At 44.9% G+C, this 25,110-nt stretch overlaps 1 protein-coding gene across 8 annotated transcripts in view; it reads left to right on the top strand.

The window, feature by feature from the left end:
* Positions 1 to 25,110, top strand: part of SAMD4A (sterile alpha motif domain containing 4A) — a 235,440-nt gene that overhangs the window by 166,148 nt on the left and 44,182 nt on the right. For 6 of the 8 annotated variants that reach the window (XM_082647069.1, XM_082647067.1, XM_082647068.1 and 3 more), the window contains one exon: positions 16,058 to 16,321. The exons of the other annotated variants lie outside the window; for them this stretch is intronic. In XM_082647069.1, the coding sequence (XP_082503195.1) occupies positions 16,058 to 16,321 (264 nt within the window). The remainder of the gene's footprint in view (positions 1 to 16,057; positions 16,322 to 25,110) is intronic. 8 annotated transcript variants of the gene reach the window in all.

Below are 25,110 nucleotides of genomic sequence, written 5' to 3'. Positions count from 1 at the left end.
TCATGCTTCCACTGCTGTGGGCATATGTGTCCCCTTTCTTTGGTCTACTGAGTCAGTTACCTTCATGTCCTTCTGTTTCCCAGCTTCCAAAATTTTGTTGATTTCAGTGGTCTACTGATACCCATTGTCATCTCCTGTCATTTCTCTGTGTCCTTTTCCTTGTGCATTTATGCCTTTGCTGTCTTTTTAATGAGTTTCCCGAAGGAACGGTAACATCTCCATATGTTGGAAGTCTATTTTAACTTGTTTATTTGTTTATTATCTATCTCTCCCACTTGATTATGAATTCCAAGAGGCCAGAGACCTGGCCTTGTTCACTATAGTATTCCTACTGTCCAAAACACTCCCTGGCGTATCATGGGTGTTGAATAAATACTTAATGAATGTATGCATGAATGAATGACATGTAATATAGATCTCTTTGTACAATGCTTACAGCCCAATAAATGATAACTATCTTAAGCATAATTATTCTGTCTTTGAAGATTAAGTATTGAAACCAAACTTTATGCTACTCACAGCCATTGATTTTAAATGGGGACAAATCTATCTCTTAAGTTAAAATGTTTAATGAGAAGCATCTGAAATATCTTAACCTCCCCTAGAGCACCTTCTTCAAGCCCAAACTTTTCCTGATAGTGATCTTCCCACCATAACTCTCTTTACTACTAGGATGTCACCTGTTTCTGTTAAATTAAGGTCTGCATTTGAAAGGTAAGAGACTGCCTGAAGATCCCATTTCCAAGTAGAAGCACTCCTGGAACTAGTTCCCCTCGTTCATAATGTGACCTTCTGCCTGTCACCTACCTTCCTTCAGATTCCATTGTCTTATCTGGAAAGTAGGCTGGGGAGAACTGAAAGATTGATTAAATGATCCCTGAAGCTTTTGCAGGCTCTAAAATGACAGATTCTGTGGTTCTGATAATTACCAAGTGTCAATAAATAACCATCTCTAGGGCCCAGGTGTTACGATGGTGACATCCCTGTGAAATTGCCCAATCTTTTCAAATGGCAGATTGGTCAATTCATTAGATAATTAGGTATATAAATGATGGCTTCCAGGTATACATATAGACATCCCAGTTTTAAACATCTGCATAAATATATTGTCACAATAAAAACCACAGAATTAAATAAATACAACCCAAACTGATTAATAGGATTAACTGTATTAGAGAAACCAGCCTTCCACTGGTGAAGATTCTGGCCGAAGGAGGTGTTGCTTTTTCCAATCTGCAGACAATCCCTGACTTCACATCAGTGCTGGCAATCTCTCTGACCACTTTGGCAAAAACAAGAGCGTCCTGTGGCAGGTCTTGAGTGGCGGATGGCTGAACAGTGGTGGGCAGCCAGTATGAGAAAAACAGGTGCACAGAGTGCCCAGAACTGGAAAATGCCAACCCACTGTGAAGATGCGACAGCTCTGCTTCTGGAAAAACCCAATGGCATACTGTTGTTTTTGGAGACCCTAGACCCTGCTGTGTTTGGGTTACATTGTTTATGACGTTGTACGTAGGCCTCAACGTTGGGGTCCTGCAGTGTGTCGCTCTGGTGTTAAACGAGGGATTATCTGTTTTGAATCGCAGATCTATTAATCTCCCCCTCTCTATCAATGACATTGATATAAAGACTAATGACCATTGATATAATTTCAGTGATAAAGACCAAAAACATAGGGGCTCTAGTATTAGCTTCAATATCAATTTTGTTGAGTGACCTTGGCAATTGCTGTTATCTCTTTCAGCCTCTGGTTCCTTAAGTGATAAAATGGCAAGGGGGTAGACTGGATGATTTCTAAATCATATTCTTAAAGAAGTCCTTTCCTCTTTTAAAGTTCTGGAATTCTGAGATAGTTGGGGAGTAAATAAATGAGGAAAACAAATTGTGGTGCTCCTGACACCTTCCAGTCTTCTGAAAATAATATTCTTGGAGGAAGGGCCTAATAAATGCAACACCGTCTTTAAAACCCCATCAGGACCAACTCCATTGGGTATCTAAACAACAACAACGACTTTTCAATAAAACATAGGGGGACTTCCCTGGCGGTCCAGTGGTTAAGACTTCGCCTTCCAATGCAGGGGGTGCAGGTTCGATCCCTGGTCGGGGAGCTAAGATCCCACATGCCTCATGGCCAAAAAAACAAAATATAAAAGAACAGAAGCAATATTGTAACAGATTCAATGAAGACTTTAAAAACCAATTCTCTTAAGGGCTTGACTCAGGAATGAGGAGCTCTATACCCACCCTATTGGGCACCTGGTGAGTCAGTGTTCATTTTATGGGGATGCTTCTTGAAGCACAGCTTTCTGTTTAGGGAAACTTCATGGTTATCTTACATCTTTAAAGGGGGAATAAAAACTAGGTTGTTTCTCTTAAGTCCGCTGCTCCTCTAGCATTTAATTTTTTTGTTGTTTGTTTGTTTTGGCCATGCTGTGCAGCATGCAGGATCTTAGTTCCCAGACCAGGGGTCGAACGTGTGCCCCCTGCAGTGGAAGCATGAAGTCCTAACCTCTGGACTGCCAGGGAATTCCCTCTAGCCTTTAACTTAAAATGAAAGGATCTTGGTTTGGCTTTTTGATGCAAATGCTCATCTGACTCTGCCCTCAGAACGCCCACACAAGACCAAAACCGTAAGCTCTGTGAGCTAGTCAGGGAAAGCCCAAGTGGAAAAGAGATGCTTCCCAGGCAGCTGAGCAGGTGATTTCTAATTCAGTTATAGGGAATCTTCATGCTACTGAGAGCCGCGGATTTTAAGTGACTGCATGGAATAGCCAAAGAAACAACATGCACATTTACCATAGAAGCAAGAGAGAAGAGAAGAGCTTTTCTGATTTTTATGCATTTCTCCTGACACTGTCATTCTCAAATGGAGAGCCAGGATTCAGAGAAGCGTCTTGGTCCTGGTGCATTACCACCTCCTCAAAAACTCTGATCAGTCCTTGAGATACTGTAGCAAATTAATTGAAATTGAAATCACCTAAAATTTTTACTTCCTTCAGCAATTCTTCACCTTCATGCAAAGTGTTACTTAAAATATTAACAATGCCTTACAGCTCGTAGCAGCTGTGTGCTTCTGAATGATAGAAGGTGATGGCTTAATAAGTGATAGAAGATACTGTTTGCATCTGTGCTGCCCTGTCTTTTATTATTCTCTTTTTTGGCACCTGTAGCCCTAGTCACTAGCATAGTGCCCTGTGCATAGAAATGTTAGCTAAGTGTTTGTTGGGTGAGTGAGTGAATAAGGCAGTTAGCTTAAAGGTAAAAAATGTATTTCAAAAGGATCTTGCATACATCATCTTAGAAGGCCTTCGTCATCCTTCCTAATACCCAGCATATGCCCAACACAGAGCAGATGCTCAGCGAGTATTGGATGGATGGATGGATGGATGGATGGATGGATGGATGGATGGATGGATAATACGGACAGCATGTGATCCCACAGCAACCCTGGGAGGTATGTAGGAGAGGTATTATCACTGTTGTAACTATTTTCCAGATGAGTACTATGAGACCCTGAATGAGGAGGCAGTGGACCTGCCCGGGGTTTTGGATATTGAGTGTTCAGTGTCAAGGCCCAGTGTCAGGGCTGGAGTTCTTTCTTCCATGAGAAACAGTGTGGAGTTGGGCTGAAGAACACAAGTGAAGCTTGCAAGTCAGAGAAGCTTGGGTTTTGAAACCTGACCCTCGCCCCTTCCTAGCTGTGTGATCTTTGCCAAGGCCCTCACCCTCTGCACCTCAGCTTCCTCTCGGTGAAACGTGTGTTTGTACGTGGAGGAGGAGTAATGATAGAACCCACCGCATAAGGCATTAAATGAGGAGTGACTGGAACAATGTGAGGGCGCATTTGGCAGTGCCCGACACTCGGCCGGCCTTAGTGATGGTAGCTGGTGCTGCGGTTGTGCTCACCCTCGTGTGGCCTCCTCTTCAGGGAGAAGGTTCAGGAAAGGTGATCCTAAGGATGTGCTTTTGGGTTGTGTTTGGGGAAAGGACAGTACAGAATCCCCAGCCTAGGGCCGGGAAGAAAGAAAGAGACTAAAGAGACAGAGCATTCATTCGTTCAGTCACCCTTCCATGAAAGCCTAAAATGTGCGGGAGAAAGGAGAGCATTGGGATGAGCCAGGAAGGGGAGGGATGAGATCAGTTAGTACCTTCCCTGGTGCAGAATGTAGTCTGCAGTGAGCAGCTGGCAGCTCCTTTACCCTGATACCCTCGCTGGATGTCCTATCAGTATTACAAGGCAGACTTTTTAAAAAATATGGGGAAATAAACAATGTGAGGAAAATGTCTTGTCCAAATGAGAATGGCACTGCATAAACATGCTAATAGTGTCATAGCAGATTGGCTTAGGGAGGGGCTGAGAGATCATCCTCTGGGCTGTAATGGCTTTTTCAGTGTTGTGCCCTCAGCTTGTAGAGCTTGACACACGGGCACCCAACAAATGTCTGATGAATGAATGAAGGAAGGAGTTCAACTAGTCCAACCTCCTTGTTTTGCATATGAGGAACCCAGTGTCACCTAGCTGTGTTATACGTTCTTAGCTTGAACTTCTAAGTATAATGGAAGTACTTAGAATCTTCAATAAGGACTTCTGGCAATTGGTGTTGCTTACCACTATCAGGACAAAGAGAAGATCTCGAGAGGGTTTCTTTTCTTTTTTTTTTTTTTTTTTTGCGGTACGCGGGCCTCTCACTGTTGTGGCCTCTCCCGTTGCGGAGCGTAGTCTCAGTGGCCATGGCTCACGGGCCCAGCCGCTCCGCAGCATGTGGGATCTTCCCGGACCGGGGCATGAACCCGTGTCCCCTGCATCAGTAGGCAGACTCTCAACCACTGCGCCACCAGGGAAGCCCGAGGGGTTCTTTTCTTTAATGGAAAAGAAGGTGATTCACATGCCCTGACCCTCCAAAATGGAAATGAAACGCGAACACTTAAAATGAGTGGGAGGAAAGGAAAGACCAGGTTGAGTCTGAATCAAAAGAACGTTATTCTGATTGGGGCAGAGAAAAGATTGTCTGTAGATAAGAATTCTGAAAGAACAAGGAAGACACTTCTTTTGGTATGACAGGCCATGGTAGAAAATTCATCTCTTGTAAATCTGTGAAACACTATCAAGCAATCAGAGATATTTTTCATACTGCACATAATACTGAAAATGCTCTGTGAATATCATTAGACTGGCTAGTACTTTGAGTTGATCTTTCAGTTAGCAGTGTTGGTTAATATTGGGTTATTCTTACTCTGACGACTAATAACTAATATTTCTGTAGGACTTCACAGTTTAAAAAACACTTTCATGTACAGTAAATGATTTAATTTTTCAGCAATCTTATGATGGAGCCTTTGATAGCTACTGCTGGAGAAAACTGAGGCACAGAATGGCCACATGTCTTCCAACCCAAATCCCAAATTCTTATTCAGCAGGCTGCATTTGCTGTAGATGATGCCTCCCCCAGTGTCAACAGAACAGGTGTCAAGCCAGTAAGTCAGAGCTGGGTGTGTAGCCAGTACATCTTAACCTTGAATGTGCACACAAATCTCCTGGGATCTTAAAATGCAGGTCCTAATTCTGGGTCTGGGGTGAGGCCTGAGAGTCCAGCCTTTCTAACAAGTTCCCAGATGTTGCTGTTGCTGCCGGTTCATGGATCTAGAACACATTTTTTGCTGCTTGTGAATCAGTTATGCTCTCACCTACCGAATGTCCAGACCAGGAGAGAATGTACTCAGAGCTTTCTGCAGCTGATTCATGTCCAGAGAGAGCCTGAGGCTGACCCCTGACCCTCTCTTCCTGCCTAGCAAGGATGAAGTGGCCACAGCAAGAGGCAGGCACTATTGCCCAGGAGTCAAAACATTGTATAGGGAGTCTTTAGAAATTTCTGCCCAGATATCATTCACGTTGGAATTCTGGTTCCAAAATATCTATTTTACCTGGAGGGCAGGACAAGAGTGATAAAATCCTGGACTGAAGAGCCTGAACAGAATTCTGCATGTGAAGCCAAAGCGATGATGTGTATGTTTTCTTTTGAAGTGACTTAAAGAGTAAAAAAGTGCCCATTCTTTGGGGGCATTTTATTAAGACCAGGCGACCAGCCTGGGGAGGTTTGCAATGTCCAGGATGTGGGCAGAGTTTGAGGGGAACACTGAGGTAAGAAGACAGCCCAGGACGGTGGTTCTCAGCCTGGCTAGCCATTGAAACCACTCACATGCATCAGAAAGTATGAACGCTCTGACTGCACTACAGGGATTTTCAGTTACTTGGTCTGGGCTGGGATCTGGGCATTGGGCTTATTTTTAAGGCTCCAGAGGGGTTGAATGTGCAGCCAGGGTTGAGAACTGCTAGCCTAAGACAAAAATGCTCCAGGATGGAAGACGGAATGAAGAATTGGATCCATAACTATATTAGTCAGTTCTCATTATTTGCAGTGCCGATGTTCTGTGAAGTCCCTGTGAACACCGACTTAGCAAACACTGAACCCCCCTGCTGCTAGGGGAAATACTAGACTAGGTTCCTGCAAACCTCATGACATTTTCATTAACCTATCAATACATAACATTATTTTATATATGTTTAAAGACATCGTAGTTAATACATATCGTTGATTCATTAATATCTGCATTCAAGGCCAACAGCACTCTTACTCATGCTGAACAAAACTTGTCCAACACATGTGTTTTCTCCCTAAAGCACATCACAGCCTCTTGCACTGAGCAACACTAGCCAGCACACCAGCCCCACACTTGGGGGCGATTTTAAACAGTAAATCACCAACAAAAAACACCAAAGTTAGAAAAACATGGCGCTAAACAACCTTGTAAAGGACACTGGTTTACAACATGAGAACTGACATGGGAAGGCTGAGCAACAAGGCCTGTTTGACTCCAGCCAGGAACACGTGCTCCAAGGACTCATTTTTTGCCAGTCTGCACAGGTCCGTGAATGACGATGAGAATGCTGTGAATGTTGATTTTTGGTTACAAGAAATTTTTAGCAAGTAGGTGAATTCGCAAATACAGAATCTGTGAATACGGAGGATCAGTGATATATAAGACATAATAAAGGAACACACACTGTATAGTTTGTATGCAGGTCAAGGTGGACATAGAAGCAGACAAGCAAAGAGACCTATGGATCTGAGCTGGTTGTCTGGGGTCAGCCCAGCCCCCCTGATCGCCCTACAGCCTGTTCTCTTTGCTGCCCAGATCTTAAGGCTCCAGACAGCCCTCCCCATCTCATATCCAATAAGAAATGAATGCTGTTCAATTCCTGTCCTTAAACTAGAACAGTCCTGGGGCCTGAATTATGCCAGGAACCTCATGCTTGCAGTGTCTCTGGAAGTCTTTTATTGCAGGACTGATTTATAATACCCAAGTCGATGAGTTGAGAGCAATTACGTAAACGCTGTTTCTCTGGGATAGAGAATAACGGTCCGGTTTAAATGAAAAATGCAGTGCCAAGTGAAAAATTCAAATCGTTATGTGTAATTACAGACCGCAGTAAATCAATTTTACAAACACAGTACCAATCTCACTGTGTCCCAACACCCACAGGGTCAGGTTGTGACAGTTTAAATTTGAGAAGAGGCTGAAGGTGAAGAGAAGGTGGGAATTGGGATGCGTGAAGCCTCAATAGCTTGTCCTGAATCACATGGTGATTCAATCAAATATAATTAAGAAACCAGGAGAACCCAAACCATCCAATTTCTCTTAATTAACACCCCCCAAATAATCTAATTAGCACTGTAAGCTCAAATTGTGGGGTTTTTTTTTTGAATGATCATTTATGTGTATTGTTACACTTGACATTTAGATTGAATGCTTTAATGAAAACAAGAACCAATTCCCTCATCAGTAAATTGCCGGCCGAAATGCTGAGAATCTCCAGTTCTCATTCTTCTATCAAGGAACTAAGTTAAGAATTAGTCAGGACTGCATAATACATTTCTAATTATTTATAACCCGTCTCCTAACACTAGAAAGAAAAGAAAAAAGATTGCTGCTTAATCAAGGCCAAGTTCAGAGTTTCACACTCTGAAATCCTGGCACCGGTCCTGCGTTTGGCTGGTGCTGAGTTGAGACCCTGATGGCAGTAGGATTTTGGCATCTTCTAATGATGCCAGTTCTTGCCTAATCAGTGCTGCTGCATTTAAGAGCCACCTTGCCCTCTTATCTGGGAGCCTTTTAAGCTCCACTGGCAGTGAAGACTTTGCCAGTAGGTCAGCTCAGCTCAAGACAGGAGTTAGTAGACAAGACTCCAAAATGTCCTTTGTAAGCCCCTTTTAAGTGTGACCCCCTTCTCCTCTGGACAACTGCTGCTGGTGGTGTCAAGATGCAAAAGGATACCCTGATGATTTGTTCAGTGAGTCTGGTAGTGGCCCTGGGATTGATGCTCTGAGGCGGGGCTTGGTTGCTCAATCATGAAACCCTGGCTATTGCAGTTCCAAATTTGGATTGCATTGCTGGTACCCGCATTCAGTCAGCGGCCGGGGAGTGTTAAACACAGGATGGACAGTGCATTTTGTAAACCTAAGAAGCACTTCCTGAATAGACATGTGAGCTAACAGTGATTACAATTTGAGAGTTATCTTTTAAGAAAGGGGTAGGAGGGTAGTTTTGTCATCAAACATCTAACTTTCTGAGTTTCTCCACTCTCTTCCTTAAACACAGTGACTGGAGCATTTTTATGGACACACTGGTAAACAAAAAAGGAAATAGCTGCTTCAGTCCACTCGTGGCCATTTGCTTGACTCAAATATTTTCTTTACTTGGTGTCATAATCAAAATGATTCAAATTCTGCAACTCTGTCTAAACTCTTCACTCACCACATGGGTAGAAATTCCACAGACAAACCTAAGGTCTAAGAAGCCTAAGGGTTAAGCACATATAGGTATAACTATAGATATGAAAAGGAACATAATTCAGGAAAGTAAAAGTGAACCCAATATACAGGAACCTTAGAAATGGCTGGGTTGATTCCACAGTCCCTCGAACTGGCTGAAACATCTGCTTCAGTGGAGTCAAGTTACTTCCACAGTTGGTGTCATTGGTTTTGACAGAATGGAATGAGAGGATTTGGGCAGTTTCCTTTTAGGACTGATTGATTTGAAGTTCTACTTGTAACATTCTACTGATTTCTATAAAATGTATATATTGGCTTCTTGTCTAACTTATAAATAATGACAATGTAAAGTCAAACAGCAGTTTTCTAAAATAGATTTTCTACTGGATGACACCCAGTTTTGCCATTATAGAAACTGACAAAAGAGGACAAATGAAATGTACAAAAGATTAATGCAGCAATAAAAGTCTGCCAGAAACATTCTAATTTACTTCTTAAAAGCCTAAACGTTTAAGTGATCATGTGAAGGCAGAAACATACATCTTTGCTCTGCCCAAAGGCCGAGCCTTCTGTGGAGTCATAAGGGCTGACACCAGTGACAAGGACTCACATCATGGAAAAACCTCTCCAGGTGCTTTTCCCTGCGTCAGAACGTGTTCACTTCAATATGGTATGAAAATGAGACTGAACGGGGAGAAAGAGATTTGGCAGTGTGTATCTGTCAGCCCTGTTGGCATGTTCTTTGCGGCTCTGTCTTCTTCTGGAGTCTCCGTTTGTTTTGTTTTGTTGCATAGGCGAGTGTATACTTTCTCTTCAGAGAGCGGGTGGCTTCCTCCCTGGGCTTGTCTGGAACACCCGGTCCGCCCCCTACGTCTTTGCTTTGTAGCATGCTCTTTCTTCTTCCCCCAGGATGGGGTGGAGTCTACAGCTGTTTGGGGGAATCATCTTCTGGTGTCCAGATGTTGTGAGCACTGGTTTTCCAAACTTTTGGACAAGAAGCAGAGCACAAGCATGCAGAGTTGAGGCATATAACCTTTCAGATTTGCTTTTAATCTGTTCCCTGAAGCAATGAGACGGAGCATGTTAATTTTAACCGTAATAATTAATACTCCCTTCCCCCTCCAACCCCCGACACAAATCTGTTCTTGGCCATGAATGTGACTGGTGTTGTCTTTTTTTTGCATGATGTCACTGATTAAATACCCAAGTTTTGTTTTCTTTTAATGTATTCTTGCAGTACTATTAATCTTTTCTTCCCCAAAGATTCCCACCACAGGGCCTCAGATTACTGGTTGTGGCACCACAAAACCAACTAAAGAAGAGGAATCCAGGGTCTAATGTCGTTTCGCCACTGAGCCTTACTCAAAGATGGTGGCTTTTTTAAAAAGCAAATGCCTAGAATTATGCATAGGTGTTAGTGGTGTTAGCAGAACTCTACTCTTTGAAAATGGAAAGGCTTTAGTAACAGTTCCTTAGATGCTCTGAAATCAGTGTTCTCAGAAGAAACTCTTGGGATGGCACCCGAAAGATGCCTGTTAAGCCTAAACTAAGGGAATGGACAGAAACACTCTCCCCAGTAACTTTGAAACAATAGCCATAGCTATTTTATAGCTGGCAATGGCTTGAGCTTTTTCTCCTTCAAACTTGACAAGTATCAAAGCAACTCCTGCAGCAAAACTCTCAAATCGGTGTATTCAGCAAAGGTTCTACTGATACTTCTGAATGTCTTTTGGGAGTAGGTCTAAAAAATATTGTTAAAGTACACCATTAACAACACGTAAGTAGAATATTCCCCGTACTTTTTCATAGCCTGTTGACACACGTAACATGTATCACCCGAGTAGGGAATTGACCTGGCCCTTTTCATTTGGGAAAGAAATTCTAAGTTAATATTTAAAAAATAATATGCAAATGTTTGATTTCCTCATTCTACTTTTTAAAATCCCTAAATTAGAATGAGTTGTTTTTGTAAAGTTTAGTCATACTAGCAATTAGATTGAGTTCTGTCACATGAGCGTCTAGAATTTGAAAAATTAACAAAGCATTAAGTTTTTCTGTGAAGGCCAACTTCTTGAATTAGAAATGGAGAGACTTGCTTAAGAAGAAAGAAGAGTGAAATTGCAAATCGTGTCTATGTGGCTGAACTCATGAGGGCCCGGTGAGGTTGCAGAGCCCAACCTTGGGTTGAGAAGACAGGTTATTGGGTTTGATGAAAGAGAATGACATTAGGAGTATGGGTGTACTTAATGCCCTTATTCAAAAGGAAATCAGCTTCAGCAGTCTAGATTTTAGACTCCAGGGCAAAATGCTGAGCCTGGAGATGGGTGGAAACTCACAGTGGTAGCAATGAGACCTGGTGGTGGAGTGAACTTGAGGAGGTAGTATAACTGTGAAAGGCACCAGAGGACTTTAAGCATACGAGTTCCCGAGGCCACTAGTTGCCCGTGGAACTCAGCAAACACAGCAGAGAATAGCAGTCATCTCTGTCATTTATTGAGTTTGGGCCTCAGTTTTTAACAAAAAACTGGGATCCCCGTAAAACAATAAGTGTACTTCAAATCTGATGATGAAAAAAATGACAAAAAGAGCTATGAATTCAGCAACTATAAATGAATTTATATTTTATTAATTTTAATACTCTCTACATACGTATAAAAACCACGTATAGCACAGCGTCTCATCTACTAACCGGTACACGTAGGGATTCCCAGGTCCTTCCACCACCCAGGGGCCCCCAGCCCACAACATAGGGATTATTGGATTACATTGCCTTTCAGGGCCTTGCACCTCTGAAATGTTATTAATCTATGCTCATAATACTAATTTTAAAGCATTACTTGCATTCACTGTATAAAGTTAAGGAGAACAGAGAAGTATGCAATGTATCTTCGAAAGATCTCCATTACCGTTTGTTAGGATAAAGTTTCAGCGTAAGAGTTGAGCTTCAGTCGTCCGAACTGTTTGTGTATGAGGATCACTTCACTCCTTGACAGTGGGGTACAATTCTTAACCTAACAGTGGACCAAGGAAAAGCTGGGCCCGTATCCCAAACCTTCCTCTTTCCACAAACCCCATTATTTGTCATATTAGAAGGCAGGAGAAGTAGTTATACCTAATTTTCTTAAAAGAGTCTATCTGGAAAAGTCTTTTCCTGAACCTTATTTCAGTAGCTAAAAATCAAGGCAAAGTTAAGTTTGGTCAAAGGAAAGGGGAAAGAAATCTGATTTCCAGGCTTTCAAGAAAAGACTTAAAAGAACAGAACCCAGCGCCAGGTATCGTATTTTCCCCTAAAAATGTGTTGAAAGTAGTCTCATGAAAGATGCTTGGAGATGAAAAAGAAATCATAAGGTTAAAGGAGGTCAGAGACGGCGGCTGGCCCCGAATGGTATGACAGAGTTTATTGCCGGATTATAAGACCCTCTGTCTTCACATCATACTGCTCCACTGCTGAAGCAAGATTATTTTTAGCTGCTTTTCCCATATTTCAACTAGACTTGCTCAATATTTATTATTTATTTTTAGTTCACTTGAAGTTATAAATGTTCCAACTATTATAGTACTCTACTGTCATATGTACACATACATACATATATATGTGTACATACCTGAGATTTCCTATTCCTAAAAATATAAGCGATACGGGCTCTATACTCTACACAGTATTAAGTTCTAGCTTCAGTTTTTTCAAGAGCAAGAGTCACACTTTTGCCCCCCTGGGCAATCGTTAGAATGAATCCCCCCTGAAATATGCCGTCCCTCCAACGCTCATTATTATAAAGTCACAAAATTCAGGACCTCGGTTCAGCTGGAACTTGCCAACTTCTCATCAATAGTGAGATTTTTTTTGCAAGGTGTGCTTAATTCTGCATCATTTGAATATCACTCTGGGGCAGCTTAAGTCTGAATGGAGCGCTGCTGTTGTCTGGCATGCAGCAGTCAGCAAGCGAGAACATTCAGAAGGTCTGCCTCTAGCTAGAGTTATTCTGGGGCAGCGAACACAGTGTGAAGAGCTTCTCAGAAGCCTCACTTCACTGCTCTCCCCTCCCTACTCGTAGGGAAAGGAATTTTATTTATTTATTTTTGCCTGAATATCCATTCTTCCTCTATTTACCACCACTTCAGATGAGTTCTTTTGGTTGAAAAGAAAAAGGAGCCATGGGACAGCCATCCACCCTTTGCCCCGGGCCACCTCATTCATTCCACCGCTGTGTGGCCTGTTTTCTCACACCCTTTCTGTCCATGGCGTTTATTCTTTCCTCTGCTAGTTTATGCCAAACAAAGTACTCCAGCACCTGACGTAATACCAAATTCGGCTCCTCGGTCACCATTACCTCTACCTGAAGATTTGTCTTCACGCCAAAGTGGCCTTGTTGGCAGGTGACCTGTCACCTGCTCCGGTCTCCTTCCCACAGGAAGGTGAGCCTGTATTGCCTCCAGGCCTCAGTTCCCTTTGGAGAAATGAGGTGTTTGCCCCGCACAACTTGGCTTTCATGTAGGTGTGGGCCCCCGCTGGCTCTCAATCCACGGCCCTCTCTGCAAACCAAACCAGAAGCTTAACGAGAGGCATTGTGCTTGGTTGCTATGTCAGGTTCGCTCCTAAGGGGACGTTTCTGAGTTTGGTGCCAGCTGTGGGAATCTCTATGATACAGACAGGGTGGGGCCTTAGGTAGAAAGTCCCTGGGAAAAGGTCCTGGTACCTCAGGTATAATTGACTTTTATTGGAGACAGAGACCAACCAAGTTTGTGCCGTAATCCCTGTAGCTTCGGCCAAGCTCAGGGATATATGAAGAAATGGATGTAGGTTTCTACGAACAAATCCCTATAAGTCCTGGGAAGTTAGGTAAACATTTAGTAGATTCCTTGGACACTGACAGCCTCCCCAAGGACACCCATCGGTGGGGAGGTAGCATGGATTTTAAGAAAACTTTCGGTGGAAAGAAGCAAATTGGCTTCATCTAATAACAGAATTCAGCTGCTACCTGTGTGTGGTATTGTTCTCCACATCCAAAAACGGGGACTCTCTTAGCAGTGTTACCACTCATGGTTATGGATTCAGTTATAGCCTCTAACCAGGTGGAATGCTAAGGGTTCCAGCAGCTCTGAGCTGTGTGTCTCTCTTTGGCAAGGCCTGTTTTTATGGTTTCGGGCTCACTCTAATCCTGGCTGTGAAGAGGAGCCCCCGTTTCCACTCTGGGCACACGTGGCTGGCACCGTTCAGAGCATCTACCAGATATTCTGAAATGGTTGCAGAGGTACCAGGAAGCAAAGACATCTAAGCTGGAAAGTCCCAGCACTTGGGGCAGCCCTGAACAAGTCTGCCCAATTTTGTATAAATACTTAGACAGGCATGAAATGAATTTTCTGGATGTCTGGCTTTTCTTCCTATTGGCTTCTCTCTTCATTTTTGCTGCTGCTTCCTTTTTCTTTTTCTGCTTTTTCTTTTTCTTTTTCTTTTTCTCTTGCTAATTCGGATCCAACCAGGTAGCAATGCATTTTCCAGGGAGCCTTTTTAAATAGTTTCTTCCATAGTCTATTTAGTGGAAATGCAAGCTGTTTCAGCCTGTTAGGATCCAAAAAAATTTTTAACAGTGTTCCCTTTGCATATTTTGAAGTTAGATGATAATTCCTTGCCTTTGATAGAATCGACCCAAATTAGAAATATTTCTCAGGTTACAGATACTACACTCGGCAGCTCCCTTTTTCCCTCCCTGTTTTGTTAATAAGGAAGTTTCTAGCCCTTCTGATTGTCCCTCTTGCACACACAAGACTGCCCTTCTGGCCACATGAAGCCAAACAGAAACACTGACAGCAGAGGTGTGAGCCCCATGGCTCTCAGGGCCTGGTTAATGCCAGCTGACCAGGAGCAGCCTGCCCTCACCTCTACTGCCCCAAACACACTTTTTGCAAACACTCAGACTTTTGGCCCTGGTCTTTATCATTTTAGGTGGGCGGCAAGGGAGCCTGCTGTTCAGGTCTCTGTGTGGGTGCTGCCGCACCAGAATGCGGTTTAACAGAAAGCAGAACTTCTTACATTGGGATGTCAGGTCTGCTGACTGAAAAACGCACAAAGATGAACGCCAGCAAAGCATTGCTAGTCCGTACTTGGGAGAGTAAATACCTCATCGGAGGGGATAGAGCCTGAAATGGAACTTAATGGCTTCCCTGAAAAATGTTTAAAAATGCATGTGGCTCAGTTCCATGTTAACACTGCAGCAGTCAAAATAAACTGGACCTGTCAGTAGCCAGCGCAGAGAGAAAGTTATGAATAGACTTATTTTGTAAGGTTGTCACTTTACACGCCCAGAAAAACCAACCAAGGGTAACATCGGCTCCCTCGGCGTTGATTTTGGTTAAATCCCTCCCTTGAATGACCTCAATTTAATTTGGCTAGGTATATGTGAGTTGTTGCTTTTTCCTGGTTTTCTGGAAAAGAAATTAAAAATGGGGGCTACACAGATGTTGCCCACTGCACGGAAGGGCTGAGCACACTGGTAGAAACCATTCCCGGATTACTGAGAGCACCCCCCTGGCTTCTGAATGAACGCCTTGTTACCTGGAAGTGTTTTCAGTATAAAGTTTGGCAATTAACCTGCGAAGCCAAGAGAAAGAATCGGCCCTTTCACGCACAGCTGCTGTGTCCCGTACCCCTGGTAGTGTTGGGCCCCTCGCTGAGCCTGCACCCCCTTCAGAGGTGATGGTTCCCCCGATTCCTGGTTGGAAGGACTAGTCCACTTCGTCTAGCTCAGCCCAGCAAAGATCCCCAACGATGATGACCGGCCTGCCTGCCCTTCCAGAAGTCCACCCTTAACGACATGGGTAATGTCGGGTTTTGTGTGTTTCCTCCCCTGCAAACAAATTATCCAGGACATGTTCTTTTCAGTCTTGGCAGATGGCCACTTAGCCAGGCTGTCAAGCCTCACCTGATTTATGTAGCAGTAGCCCACTACTCCAAATCCTGATTTCTAGAGTCGGAACTAAACCCAGATCCCAACCCGCAAAAGCACAGGTCTGGGCACTATAGATGTAGCCTCCCTGGAGAAGCCCAACCCACCCAGAGGCACAGACAGCATCCTTTTTAATCACCCCGAAGGGAAGGGCCACCCCATGCCCACTGATGCAGTAATAAGACAGCGCCATCTCTCAGGGTGAAGAGGTACTGTGGGTTCTTCTGCGGCCCAGGCTAAAGGGGGGGGAATAACCTATTTCATTTTATTTTTTTTTTCCAGTTCTCTCAGGCCAGGCACACCACAGCCCTTTGAAACGATCTGTGTCCCTTACCCCACCCATGAATGTGCCAAACCAGCCTCTAGGACATGGATGGATGTCTCATGAGGACTTACGAGCTAGAGGACCCCAGTGCCTCCCATCCGATCATGCCCCCCTGTCACCACAAAGCAGTGTAGCCTCTTCAGGAAGTGGTGGGAGTGAACACTTAGAAGATCAGACCACTGCTCGTAACACATTCCAAGAAGAAGGTAGTGGTATGAAAGGTGAGTGACGACCACTGGCAACAGAGTCCATCCCTTTATTTGGAATCAGGAGGGTGAGAAGAGAGGTAGGCAGTGAGGAGGAAGGAGCCCGCCCCTCCCCAGGCTGATGGAGTTGACCGTGGAGGAAAGGGCTCGGATTCCCCTTCCAGGGCTTCTTACCAAAACCTGGGAAGAGCAAGAGAGGTCAACACCCTCTTTTTTTTTTTGAATGCAGTGACTTGCAGACAATTAAATGTGTCACAGCTGGCGGTGATAGCATCTACTGTTTGCACGTACGTTCCTGGTCTGCCCTGTTTGTAAAGACGCTGAGCTGCTCCAGCCTTCTACCTCACTGCTTTGGCCAGGGAACCGTCAATAATTTAGCAAAACAAACCGCAGGATCTTTTTTCAAATCTCTCTCAGTGTACAATCGTAGTGTTGCTTTCTTTCCTCTCTCCCTTTTCCTTTGATATCCAAAGAAGCTTGCAAACCCTTTTTCTCTGCATCTGTTTAAGGGACATGAAAAAAATACCACTGAGACTCTCTGACAGTGTTTTAAGCCTGATAGCAGATTTGCATACAGGTGATAAAGGCCTTTTGTGCAGCATAAATAAATGTTCCTACACTGCCCTGTAAACCTCTCCTCTTCTAAAGGTACTCATCGGGAGATAGAGATTTCCAAATTACCCATGGTAGGTTCAGAGAGGATACGCACATTCTGTATGTTTAGATGCAAGTTGTTCAAGGGCTGGGAAGCCCTTAGGGAAAGATGCTCATCAGAGACATATTAATAACAATTTTAGATGGAGAAACAAGAGCTAGTCGTGCTCCTGGGACTACGATGCTGAGGGGAGGCTCTGAGGGTGCCCTCGTTGCTGGCATGCATAGTCCTGAAGTTGTGCTGTTTCTGATCGTACCCTTGAGAAGAGCTAGTGTTGACATAAGAGGCTGTGTACTGAGTTTCCTCCCCACCACAGAAGCGTGGCACAGAGAGATGCCCGCCATTGCCCAGGTGCTGGTTGTAAGTGAGCGCCAGGCTGAAAACTGGAGCTTGCCCACCAGGGGACATGAATCGGACACAAAGACACTTCCCTGGAGCATTCCTCCCTCCCAGCTGCTCAGGCCAGCATCCTCCGATCCCACCACCATCTGTGGTGGATACTGTGCTGAGTGCCCAGAGCGGGTGGGACACATCTTGATGTTCTCCTCTCTCTGGTGATAACAAATGGGTCATTAAAGATGTTTAACAGGCAGCAAAAGCAGTGGCTCCTTTTGGCACGGTGGGGATGTGTGTCCTCTCTTCTTTCTCTTTCACAGTTCTCGGGGAAATGTGTCATAATTTTGGAGACCTACCAAAACCCATTTTGGGGTTTATGCTACATGGTTCTGTGTTCAAGCAGCTGAGCCCCGGGGGATGAGTAGCAGGGGAGGCTCAGCCATGCTTGGCCCGAGACGGGCAGAAGCCATGGTTACTCAGGACTAGCTTCTTGCCGGGCGAAGTGGAGCATCTGGACAGGTGGAGTGTCTGGACAGATGGTTTCCAAGAAAGCTACGCGTGGTTCTAATTGGTAACTGTGGGAAGGAGGCCCGGCCTTTACGTTGAAGGGCTTGGAGGGTCTTGCAGGAAGCCTGTTGTTCTCCAGGACACAGGCCTCGCCCAGAGGCATGCTGGGTCTGCTGTCTGCTTATAGGAGCTTCGTTATCTTTTCTTTCTTTTTTCCTTTTGCTTTCTTTTCTTGGTTTTCTTTCTTTGTTTTTGGTTGTGAAGCTCTCTGTATACCTTAGACATTCTCCCAAAGCAGGGAAATGTTTGTTCATTGCATGCTGGCCTTTTGAGGTGAGAAATGAGTAACGAGAGCAGGCTTTTAAAGAGAAATGAATGAGAGAAAAATGGAATAAATGTCCTGTCCCTGTTTTAGAATCAAAGCCGAAATATTCCAAAGTCCAAGGAACATCCCATCTATCCGCTTCTTTGATTCCTTCTTTTAGAATTGGTGAGAATTGTCCCCTCAGAGCTTCTTCGATCGGAAAATGATGCAGATAAGATCTGATAGCCAAGATTTTCTATATAGGCCCAAGGCATGTGATCAGAAAACAGGCTCTTTGGTGACAGGACTAAACAGAGGACCCTCTTCTGTGTATATCCACCTTCTGCTGACCTATTGAATGGTCCTTCTCCCAACGTATACAGTCCTTAGTGAATGAAATGGCAAAACCTATTTGAAGGAAGGAACATGATAGACGATGAGGGTTCTATGTGTGGGAAAAGTATATTTGCAGTTCAGCTGGTAGGTCAAGCCGTAGGAACATCCACACCTGAAAACAGCATCATTCCAGAGTGTGGGGGCCAGTGTTTATGCCACACGAATGCCCCTCCCCCGCTGCACCTGGCAACAGCTTCCCTCGAAGGCCACCCCTGAGGACTCCCACCATCAAGCGCTGCTCAGGATGGCCTCCCAGGAGAGCGCAGAAGCAGCCCTTAACAAGCCTGTCCTAAGAGTGTGTCATACGATTCCCCTGTCCAAGAGCAGGCACCGGTTTAAATTTCCAAATTAATTTGTATTTTTCTGAGAAATGAAATCTGAAATCAAATGAAGTGCTTTTAAAGAGAGCTAGCTCTTCCTCTTGGATCCATGTCTCTTCCTTTCAGTGACCTGGCCCTTTGGCAGGAGTGTCAGCCTTTTAAAGCTACTTTCTGGTCCACTTCAGGATGCCATCATCTAATTGCTATTTTCCTACTTTTTAGACACCCAGTTTACGAGAACAACAAGGAATCGGTAGTAGAATTTGGAGGAGTTCCAAATCTCCAGGGGACGCATGTCAGCCCTCACCCCACACCTTGGGAAAAGAATAAAAATTCCCGTAATTGAGCTTAATTTAGTGTGAATTCATCTTTCTTGACAGCAGCTGTGCGTACGTTGCCGAAACGCTGTGTTCATCCGAGGCTTCCTTTTCATCCAGACAGATGAGCCAGGTTTGGCTACGCATCGTCCCTTAGGAATGTGCCCCTTGGGTCCAGAGTGGGAAATAAAGCTCACAGCCCAGCATTCTTGCCCTTTTTTTTTTTTTTTTTCACAAACATCCATCTCTCCCTCTTTTCGTCTTGGTGTCAGCGTTCCCTGCCAGGGATTGTCACTAAGTTCCCTCCCAAGTAGACCAGCTCCTGCTCTCAGAGGATTAACATCATCTGCCTGCTTTGCTGTGTTTTTCCTTTTATAGTAAACACACATCCTGAAGGTTTAAGTCAGCTCTGAAGCACTGAGTGGATGTCCCTGGCAGTAGGGATCTCAAACTAATATCTCAGGCTCAGGGAAGCGTGGGATCAGCTACTCAACTAGAAATTAATGAACAGAAGTGGGACACTGAATGGTAATATGGAAGTTTCCCCTTCAGCATGCCCTGTGGAGGCTGCTGGTTACACACGTTTGGACTGAATAGACTGATTGTGGTTTCTAAATTCAGTGGTCCTTCTTCCTTGCAAAAGCTTCACTGTGACTTATCCCAGGGGAAAGATTCTCGATTCTAAGTTGACACTCAGTCCTATTCTTCTCCCCTCCATATCACATGAGTAGAATGTGCTCTCTTACCCCTTTGCTCATACAAAGCCTCCAGGTGGCCAAGAGGGAAAAAAATGACATTCCCATAAATTCCTGAAAGGAAAAGAAAATAGAGAACAGAATTTCATTGGTGGGAGAAGTACATTTGCCCCTCCTGTTAGCATCACGTCTTCAGAAATTTTGTATAAACCCAACACCTAAAGACTTATCCGAAGGCAAGGGCTGTTCGTGAGTGATATGGCTGTTCTATGGGAACAGAGACGAGGGAAGAAAGACTGATTAACAGGTTTCATTTTTGTCCTCAGCAAGTCAGCTGCCTTTCTTGAGCACTTGCTGAGAGAGGCTTTGGACTGGTTATTGGGGAGACAGAGGTGAAGGAGATGGTCCCTGCCTCAAGGGACTCACTATCATGCGAGCCACAAACAGAGACCTGATGCATGTGCACATCTGTGAAAATACCTTGTCTCAGAGACTTGCCCTGGGTCGAGGCAGGCAGCAAGGAGGGCCCTAATTCAAAGTGGAGGGGAGTCAAGGAAAGTTCCTGGAGGGGGAGAGGCCTGGAGCTTCAGCTCAGAGCAGGATTACAGATTAGCCAAATATATAAGGTGAGGGAAGGGCATTCTATGCAGAGGGAATGTTATTCGTGAAAGCATGGTTATGAGACAGCTTGACCAAGTGCATCATCCGATGGCTTGTGTGTTAGGGGCACGTGGGAACAGTGTCTGGAGAGGGACGAGCCGGATGCTAGGCATTGCAAAAGATTGGAGCTTTTATCCTGACATGGAAGGAATTTAGCAGCAGAATGACCTGCTTAGATTTACATATCAGAAATAGGACCTGAACGGAAGAGTGGGAGACATACCAAAGTAGGGGAGGGACAGGGGATTCTGGATTTGGAGGCCAGCTGGGCGGTGGGCGATGTTTCAGTACCTGAGGAGGAAAATGAATTTGGACCAAGCCGGACAAAGGAGACAAGGTAGTGTGTTCGTGGGGTCTTCGTAAGATAGACCTGAGAGAGCTCTGAATTGAATTGCACTGATTGAATGTAGACAGGGATGGAGCCTGAGGAATTTAGGACGATGCCCAGCTTTTTGCCTGGGACATCTGGGTAGCCCATGATGTCATCGACAGCAAAGAGTAAATCGGAAAAGAAACAGACTGGGAGGACAGCGTGCGGCAGGCTGAGTGCGGGCATCTGTAGAAGATTCCAGTGGAGGCGTGCCAGCCAGGCCCACAGTGCACCATGCTCTCCCCTGGCTCAGCCTCCCTAGCATTCTGCCTCCCTGTGGTGAAGTTCATGTGGGGAATTCACTAGACTTCTGGCTAGTAAGGCCCGTAGATTTAGTCTCCTAAGACTGAGAAGCTCCGTGATTTTCTCATTGCAGTTGTCGGTGTGACAGGGGTAGAGATGGGGCGTGGGGTCTGTTTCTCTTGAGATGAGCTTCCGCCTCACCATCATGAATTAACATTGGATAGTATACTTATGAGGTATGGAACTATGTTAGTATAAAAATATAGGGGTAATTTAAACTTACATTGTTTGCATATAGACATGATAAAGGTAAAAAAGAAACCTTTGGGTCCAGTGACCTTGATAGAAACATAGCGATTAAGAGCGGAGGGAACCATGAAAATAGGCTCAGGTTTTCTTTTCTAAAGAATCTTTCTTAGGTGAAACTTACGTAAACTTTTTTCCTCCATAGCAAAGGAAATATATTGCCTATTCTGAAATAGCTGGTTTGGGCTTTTGAGTTGTAGACCTTTGAACTTCTGCCTGTCTTAGAATGAGATGAGGGGAAAAAAATATTGAGAAGTGTTGTTTTTGTAAGACAATGGAACCCATCAGAAACCTTTGTAAGGAAGGTTGTGAATACAGCATTTCTGAGGGTCGTAAGGATGTGAATGATGGAAAGGGAGTGACACAGCCCCTTGTGTGGCTGGGACAATTTTCAGCATGGCTGTCATGGGAACAAGTTCCTATTTTCTGAATGCTGACTTTCTAGATGCTGTCTCGAATTCATCTAACTTAAAGGCCAGGATTTAGTAAACTTACTTCACTTTCTTTATTCCCAAATGCCAACATACGACCTGTGTGGGTAGGTCCTAATGGGCTCAGACCTGTGCTCCCTCTTTTCAGATAGGCTGAGAGGCCCTGATATCTTTGAAAAGTAAATCCCCAGGATTCCCCCAAATTCTAAAGGTCGTGAGACTTACAGCTGCTATTTCTTACAAAGTGTGTGTCTTCAGCTAAAGTGCTTTAAGGACAGCTGTCAATGTGGAGCCCAGCTGCTGTTGACGCAAAGCAGGCTAAGAGTAGAACAGCACTTACGGGTGTCATAGCCGATGGAAACTGGGAGAAATTTAGTCCTTCTGTTTGTATCAAACACTTCACAGAGGGTATTTTACCCAAACTCGACCATCTCTGTGCCTTCCAAGACCCACACATGCTCCCCACAAGCGTGGAAGCCGGAGGCCACCATGGACACGTCCCAGGACGGCGGAGCCTGCTCCAGCCCCACAGGGACCCGAGACCAAGGCACCTTCTTTCTTTTGCTCAGAGGCTGGTACAGAATGGGGCTGTTCATTCCGCTCTGGCCAAAAATAGGCTTCAGTTATCTTAATGGTGCTGCTAGACTTCTTCATTTTCGAAAGACATTTCGAAATTGTCTTCTTTGTCTTCTTTGCATTTTCCTTCTTTGCTTCAACCCTGAAGAGTTAGTCCCTTCTTGCTCCTACGTTGGCTCTTCTCCCTCCAAGACCAAGGATGCAGTCGTGTCTTGGAGAGAGAGAGGGAGTTGTTTGAGATTAGCCTGGCTCTCCGTGGCGAATGGGAGTTGCTCTTCCATTTGCAGGTACCAGGACCACCACAGTGAAGCCTCTTGTGGAAAAGGCGGCTGTTCGTGGTTCTGTCTTCCAGGGATGCCTTACTCCCTACCCGTTACATCGTTCCCCATATTGAGCTCTTCTGCAGTATTGGTTCCATCTTTCTCTCGTGTGGGGCCTCCTTGTTTGGGGGGCAGGTGCTGCATGGCCTGTTGACATGAATGATATTTGCAGCCGTTCCAGCAGCAGGCATTTGAGCAAAGCAGCCCAAGTTCTAACTGGAGCCCAGCTTCTGTATGAGCTGTAATATGCACCACAAAGCCTCTCGGTGGCCGATTTATCCGAACTCTAAAAGGTGAATAGAAAGCGTAATTGGAAATTTGACCCACTGGTAAAGACCAACGGGTGGACATACCAGCATATAAAACATGGGTGAAGCACTGTTATCAAAAACGCCCATGAGAAGATGAACCACCGTGGACTGCAGCAAGATGTAGAGGAGCTTCATAAGGATGGACACTGTGGCGTGGGAGCCCACTGTCCACACAGGGATGGTGCTGCTTTCTCCCAAGAAACTTCCTACCCTTTGCCCTTGTCAGTTTCCTTCCTGGGCTTCTCTTCCCTCACCTTCCCCTAAAAGCCTGGTGCTCCCAGGGCTCCACCTTGGCTCTCCCCTCTTCCCCGAGTAATCTCACCCACTTCCATGGCTAAAGCAACTACCATGTGCTACTGACAAGGAAAGTGTTTCTCCAGCTCAGCCCCCTCTTCAGAGGTCTTGACCAGTTGACTTCTCCACCTGGGTGGCTCAAAGGTGATGACACTCAGCTGACCTAAAGTGGAGTTCACCATCTCTCTCCTCTCACCCCAAATCTGATGCTCCCCTGTACTTTCCTACCAAACCTACTCAGAGGAACCATTTTAGGCTCCTTTCTCTCCCTTATTCCCTGTACTTCCTTAACCTTCAAGTGCTGTGGATTTACATACTTTCCTTCTCCTCTGCCACTGCCCTCCTGAGCTTGGATTCATCTCCTGGCCTCCACTCCCACTTCATCCAGACCAGCCTTTACATCGACAGCCATCATCATTCTTACATACTCATCTGATTGTGCCTCTACTGCTCAGATTTCAACAGTTTCTCATCACCCAAGCCAAGGTTGACTCTCCTTGGTTCGGCGTTAGAAATCCCAATCATCTGACCCTTGCCTATTTGTCCCGTCTTATGTCTAAGCTCTTCTCTAGAATTCACCCAAGCCTTTGCTTGGCCTGGAACGCTCTCTTGCATCTTTGCTTTGCTTATGCACTGCTCCTGCTTCCTGAGACGGCTTCCTCATTATGATCTGCCCAGTGACTCCAGGACCAATGCTACTGTGACGCTATCCCACTTCCCAAGGCAAACCCAAATGCCCATTGTTCTGTGCCCATCCCCCCCCCGGCCCCCCGCAGAACTTTGAGTAGACTTAGCACTTGTCCTGCAACTTTTATCATTTTTTTGTGAGTTACCTGTTTTTTTGTATTAAAAATTCCTTGATGGCAGGGACATGCCTAGCCCCCATAATAGGCATTCAACAAATGTTGAGTCAGCAAATACCAGGATTCCCACACTTGGCAAGGAAGTCAGTCCCAGCATGTAATAAAATCATCTTTATCTTTCTCACACTGCATAAGAGAATAACTTTCTAGTCTGAGACCTCCATTGGCATATCCGTCAGAAACAACCCAGATGAAGTTAAATGGCTGTGTACCAGCCAGAGGCAGGAGCCCAGGCGGCATGCATGCTTTCAATCACGTATCAGCCACTCCAGGAAACACCCCTGTTGGTCTGTGTCTTCCAACCATAGGCCTGAGGTTATGTTAGCTGGTTCTCAGCTTTGCACCCAACCATGTAGTATCTGGACAATGGGAAAGGAACTGAGCTTTCAGTTAGAGTTTGTCCCTGGCCAACATCTTACAGAATCTAGCCTCCAAGTCATTGGAGTTCCTGGCTTCAGAGGAGTGAAATGGTCAAGGCACTCAGTTCTCTGGTGTGTTTCCCTCTTAATGGAGTTTTGTTTTAATCCCTGGCAAAGGAAGGTGCCTCACCACCAACCAAGGGGTGAAAGGTTAGTAAACTACATTCTTAAGAACTGGGATTTCCTCTTCTCTGTTCATCAGTTCACGTTGCAGGAGGAGATGGCCCATGGCACTGAGCTAGGAACTGACCCTCTAGGAGCAGGTTCAGCCTGCCTACCCAAGGCACATATGGCCAAGAAGAGCTTGCATTTCCCCAGAACATAGCCAGAAATAACTCTTCAGGAAGGCCTAACTCACCATGTTCTGAAGCTGTGTAGGAACCCTTTCTGGGGAAACGACTCCCGGTGACCTACATTTTGATTAAATGAGTGAGGCAGGCTCTTCATCCCTCTAACCAGGGAAATTCTAGTTGTCAAAATA

Source organism: Grampus griseus (assembly GCF_964374135.1).
Source record: "Grampus griseus genome assembly, chromosome: 2".
In the NCBI taxonomy this organism is placed as follows: domain Eukaryota; kingdom Metazoa; phylum Chordata; class Mammalia; order Artiodactyla; family Delphinidae; genus Grampus; species Grampus griseus.
The sequence above is the reverse complement of the archived record's forward strand: the minus strand, read 5'-3'. Positions and strand labels throughout refer to the sequence as shown.